The sequence below is a fragment of the Cryptomeria japonica genome, chromosome 9, assembly GCF_030272615.1.
Source record: "Cryptomeria japonica chromosome 9, Sugi_1.0, whole genome shotgun sequence".
Classification (NCBI taxonomy): domain Eukaryota; kingdom Viridiplantae; phylum Streptophyta; class Pinopsida; order Cupressales; family Cupressaceae; genus Cryptomeria; species Cryptomeria japonica.
Window position 1 is genome coordinate 117,390,560 of NC_081413.1, and position 6,081 is coordinate 117,396,640.

The following is a 6,081-nucleotide window of genomic DNA, read 5'->3' on the forward strand; positions in this document are numbered from 1 at the left end:
ATCTTAAATTGAACCTTGATATATAACATAATTAAAAAATCTTATCATTTTAACCAATTAAATTACAACCCTCCAATCATCTTAAATATTGTAAGATCCAACTTTCACAGACCAAAATCAACGGGCTTCAAGAAAACCAGATACAAACAACACCGATATTTAGTAAAACCCAAATATCACAAACATAAAAAATAATAATAATAAAAATGTCAAGAAGACAACCATCGACACTCACCGTTTAACTTAATCTTGACACTTTATGTTCGGTAAGCAGTCAGTCTGTAGGGCTCCCGAGGCAAGAAGAGCACAGCCCAGGCTTCCAAATCGCTAATAAAACTCCAAATCTAATGCATATCCAATGCAGCAAATTCTTCACAGTTGGTGAATTTGCAATACCCACAAGCCCAAAACAATGAAGGCGGGCGCATTGCAGAACTGTAACAACAACAACAGGCGAAACAACAGCTTTAGGATCGGCCCCGAAGACTCCGTGTTCAAATCACCCGCAGCGTTTTTCTGGTTAGTTTTACACGGCTTATGCTGCATTGTAAGCCTCGTTTTAGGCTTCAGGTTTTCCAGATTGATTTTTCTGTTAATCTTTGCCTCATCAAGTAGTCCAGAGACACCATACCATAGAATCGGATCGAAGCTACAGGGATACCAAAACAATCCCGACGGGGTCTCTGACCTGGAATTCAAACACCCATATGACCGCATTGGGCACCCAGTTGGCAATCCTGATTCAAATCCTAGCCCTAGTTTGAATTCAAGCACTAATCCTAATCTGCCCAGCAGCAGGGTTCATGTGGGCAGGCATGGGATCCTCATACGGCCGTGGCCTCACCCAGATCCGGACCAGGTGATGAACGCGCACCAGCTTCTGGAAAGGGTTCAACAGGAGCAGAGGATGATTTATGGGGTTAGGGATTGGAAGTCTGTGATTGTTATAACTCCTACTTATTTGAGGACATTTCAGAGCGTGCATTTGACTGGATTGATGCATACTCTCATGTTGGTGCCCGGAAAGCTGGTTTGGATTGTTGTAGAAGCTGGTGGGGTTTCTAATGAGACTGCTGCATTGGTGGGGAAAACAGGGCTTGATGTGGTTCATGTCGGTTTCAATGGGAGAATGCCAGTTTCGTGGCAAGATCGACATCGGATGGAGGTTCAAATGCGAGTCCAAGGCTTGAGGTATTGGGAGAGGAAGGGTAATTAGGGCTGCTCCTTTTCGCTTGCATTGATGATGATGATGATGATGGTGGTGGTGGCAATGTTTGAGATCTTTGTTTATGATATGTTGATTTTTTTTTGGTTTATATCTACATTGCAATTGCTTGGTTGGTTGTGCCAGTGTATGCTCTGCAAATCCCCTTGCACTTTGGTTTTGTTCATTTTGATGCCTTCTTTATTACAATCTTTCTTAATTATCATTTGGCGTATTCCATGTCATTGAATTCCTTTGACATTGTTAGTGCCTGCTTTGTAGTTGTTTTCATTATGATTCGTTTTTTTTCTTTTTCTGATAGTGTGCAAATATAGCTCAAACTGATACAAATACTAAGCTTTTTGTTAGTAACTTAATATACTTAACTCCTTAAGAGCAACAGCTTGTAAATTTTACTATTAGAAGCCAAACAGTGGACAATCAAGAGCCGCTACTTAGAATTTCGTCTTAGATGTCACCTTGGAGGTTTGAACTTGGTTCTCCACAATGGGAACCCAGTGCTTTCATCACTTGATCTCAACCCCTTGGATATTGTTATTCTTTATTACAAGCTTGTTTATTTAGTTGCGCAATATCCATTGCTGTGGTTTTTATTTGACATTGGTAAAACTGGCTAACATTGTGCATCCAAGGGCTACCATATTTGGCACTTGAAGGCCTCGGTTTTGTGGACTTTGGAAAATACAAATGGGAGATTTCTTCTCAGTTTTGATTTGGTTAACCTTGTAATTTTTTCATTTTTGCATGGCCTTATTATAAGATTATAAACTTATTGCGTGTTGTATCCCTTGTGGATTTTGTTTCATATCGTTAGGACCTCTGGTTGGAATCCTTTTGAAGCCTACCATGTTGGAAACTTGAGAATTTATATTTCTGGGTTCCTTGAAATATAAAGATTAGGAATTTCATGTGGTTTTTGATTTGTTTGGCTTTGTGATTGTTGCTTTTGTGGCGTCTACTTCATTATAGACTTGTTTACTTTCATGTGGTATATCCAGTGTTAAGTGTTATGTTTGACATTGATAGGTCCTGTTGTTGGTGTGCTTTTAAGGTCTACCTAGCCGGAAACATAAAAAAGTTATGTTTCTAACTTTCCTGTACTCCTTTGCAAACTCAGACTGGGGATTCATCCCTGGTTTTGATTCAGTGGGACATAGTAACTTCTGCTGATGCTACGTCTCTTTTTGAGTTAGAATGTTTGTTGTTAAAAATTGGAAAGAGAAAAAATCAAGCCAGTACTGCCATGGTATATGGCATTCTAATTTTTGAACATGTCACCAAACCTTTTCCTTAAGTTTAAAGGTTTTTGTTCTTGCTTAACGGTGAAATTGCTTTCAATAGTGGCTTGTAATGTCTTTATCTCCAGATTTATGCTTGACTGTAGGATTAGATCAATCTAGCATTACAGATTCAGAACCGAGGTTCTTATACATTTTCATGCATGTTTATTTCTCATCAGGCTTTCTTGCACATCACCTGAACCATTGTCATCAATCTGCTCCTTGAAAATTAGCAATCGGATGTCCCATCCATACAATGTGACTGCAGGATTGAATGAATCTTTTTTCACTACGGAGGATACTCGTTATTCGTTTTTGTTGTGTGATTTTGCTCATCACACTGTATTGTGTCCTCCTGCATTTTACCTCTTACCATTTGCGTCAATCTGCCATGTTCTATTAATGGTATAATTTCTTATGTGCTGAGTGAGTTTTCCTATATATCTCTGTGATTTATTAATTCCTTTTCACATATGCAGAATCAGGGTTCAGGTAATGCAGTGCCAGGGTTGAGGATTATTTTTTGGCACATTCTCCTCATGACACCCTGGATCTTGAATTACTTTACTGTACCTTGATCACTTGCATCATCCTTCACTCTGCAATTACAAGTTGATATTTTGACCATTGTTTGTATCTACCTCATGTATTGCATCATTGTTTTATATGCCGTTTAGGACTGTCATTTATGCTTGCGTTGAAATTGATGCAGTAACATTACCATGGAAGGAAGACTTGAGTTGGTTCGCCTTCCATCACGGTGGATAATTTTTTCTCAGGTGGTTGTGTCTTATGTTGTCCAACTTAGAATGCATCTTAACATTTAATTTCCACAAGTCATTTGTTGAGCTTTGACAAGATTTTATTAGTCCTTTTCCTTGTTTTATGTTCTTGGTAATTTGTATTTCTAACATATTTGATCCGAGTCATTTTTACTGAGAATGAACGCCAAATTATTTTGTTAAAATAATGTGCTTTGTAATATGTAGGATTTGTTTCATAGCTTATCCTTTGGAAGCACCAACATTTTATGAGAATTTAAAGTTTCATGGAGTCCTTGCATTTAGCACTTTGGGAGTAGGGGTTCTATTTTTAGTCTCTAGTCATAAATTAGAGATAATCATAAGAATGAGTAATTGCGGTTTTACTCAAAACTAATTATTGCTGTTGTTCCAGAATTGTGAGGGAGCAGAAATTGGATGGTATCGTTATGTTTGCTGATGACAGCAATACCCATACTTTAGAGCTTTTTGATGAGATTCAATCTGTAAAATGGATGGGTGCACTTTCAGTAGGCATTCTTGCTCATCCTGGTCACTCAGAGATATTACGCATGCAGGAATCCGAGGGAAAAAAAGTAGAAGCAGAGGAAGCTGAAAGAAAAGACAATCCTCTCTTACCCATTCAGGGACCTGCCTGCAATTCCTCAGGTCATTTAGCTGGGTGGCACACATTCAATTCACTTCCATATGCCAAGCAGAGTGCCAGATTGATTGATGACAGGGCTACAGTACTGCCAAGGAGATTAGAGTGGGCAGGTTTTGCTCTTAATTCAATGTTGGTTTGGGAAGACAGTGTTAAACCGTCTTGGGTTCGTGACTGGGATGACTGGACTAAAGATGGCCAGGGTATAGAGAGTCCTTTGTCTATTTTGAAAGATGATTCCTTTGTTGAGCCACTTGGTAGATGTGGTCGCAATGTATTATTATGGTGGCTCCGCGTGGAGGCTCGTGCAGACAGTAAATTTCCTCATGGGTTAGTTAACTGCCTTCTCTCTCATATTGTTCATCCTGTGTGTTTTCTTGCTTACATATTTATCAGACTGTCACTGTTGCGTTATACAGCATTCTATTTATGTGTCTTTAACAAGATGCACAAACAAACAAGTCATATGATAATGTTTCTTTACATCCTACAGAAAAATGTTCACACCATTTTGTCTGGTGATTTTGGTCTCTTAAAATTCTCTGCTTTTAATATTATAGACCTATATTTGTTTCCCATTTCACCTTTTTTCCTTGTAACTTACGCAAGGTGATTAAAAGCAGCATGTTATTGGAATTGATTTTGCATAACTTCTATTACATTTCAACTCTATTGGATTCATTCCAAGTCAATTGAACATTGGATACGGTGTTTGTTAAACCAATTTGGAAAATTTTGTAGATTGATCAAATAGTTTATTAATAAATTTAGGATTGAGAAGAATCCAGAGCTAAACTATTGCCCCTGTAAGGTTTTTTATTGTGTTGAGTTATGTGTAATAAGAATTGTAGAAAGAAGGGTTCAAAGGGGCTAAACTGTGGATCTAATTTTGATCTAAATGACAATGGACTTTTGATACTGACGATTGTAGAAGATGATGTGCATTTGTATTTCAATGAATTCATTTGTAGTATTAGTATGTATAGTTTTTCCATTTTTGTCATCAACTCTCTTGGATTATTGTTTGATTGCAGATGGATTATAGACCCCCCACTGCAGATTGTGGTTCCTGCAAAACGCACACCATGGCCTGATCCACCTATACATCCACATGAAATGTCAGTACAAGGTGGAAACACCACCCCAGATCATTCGGAGAAACAGCGAGGAAGAAAATCTTCCAGGCCAAAGAGAATTAAAAGGAAACCTGACATCCAAATTGAAGCTCAGCAAGTCTCAGGGGTTTCAGAAAGGGATGGAACAGGCAGATGAGAGATTGATTTGTGGTCAGTCAGGCCTGTGTCACAGATAGTTTTGATAATAATTCCATGTTGTAAGGTTACAAATCTGACCAGTACTCATGCAGGAATTCATATATACTTCAATGCAATCCACTAGGTGAAAATTTTAATCCTTTTTGGGGTATAGCCTCTTGAAAATACCAATGCGAGTTGAATAAGGGGGTTACCCTTATCAAGCTTATTACACAGGTTGATTTCTTTGAACAAAGGGCTCGTAAACTATCAGGACTGGTACCTCTGAATTGGAAACTGTTATGGTGGTATGTTGCAGTGGTGGAACAAATTCTATAAATTCCATTCATCCTCGTTTGCAGCCATTATTTCAGCAGTATTGCTGGAGTACCCTGTCGAATATTTTTCAAATGTAATGTTTGTAATGGCACAACTGCGTTGCGATTTGTATCTGAGTGGTGTTTCACCATATGTATCTGAGGTGCTCTTTGAAGAAACTTCAAAGTGAATTTCCTCAACTCTATTTCTGCTTATTTGTTTCTTGTATAAAAGAGGAGCTTATTGTCAAAAGATGCTTCATTCGATTTGTAATGTTTTATATCATTTTCTCACACTCACTATTTCTGCTATTTTTTTTTCGTGTAAAAAAGCAGCTCACAGTCAAGATGCTTCACTCAATAGTGTTTTGTATCATTTTCTCACCGTTAGTATTTCATCTCTTTCTTATATAAAAAAGCATAGCGTGTTTTATTATTTCCACATCCTTTTAGTTGTCAACTGTTATGATTGCAGAAGCAGTCTCTGCAAAGGAGGAATCATTTTCAACTTAATTTGATTTATTTATTTTGAAAACTGTCCTCATGTTTTTGTGGGGTCACATCTTTTTTGAAGGGAGTTA

At 37.9% G+C, this 6,081-nt stretch overlaps 1 protein-coding gene across 1 annotated transcript; it reads left to right on the forward strand.

The window, feature by feature from the left end:
- The first annotated feature begins 226 nt into the window (after window positions 1–226).
- On the forward strand, window positions 227–5,753 carry LOC131062777 (probable beta-1,4-xylosyltransferase IRX14H). The gene is made up of 3 exons (XM_057996508.2): window positions 227–1,191; window positions 3,682–4,260; window positions 4,965–5,753. The coding sequence occupies exons 1-3, from the start codon at window positions 413–415 to the stop codon at window positions 5,200–5,202; spliced, it is 1,596 nt and encodes a 531-aa protein (XP_057852491.1). The 5' UTR covers window positions 227–412; the 3' UTR covers window positions 5,203–5,753.
- The last annotated feature ends 328 nt before the right edge of the window (window positions 5,754–6,081 follow it).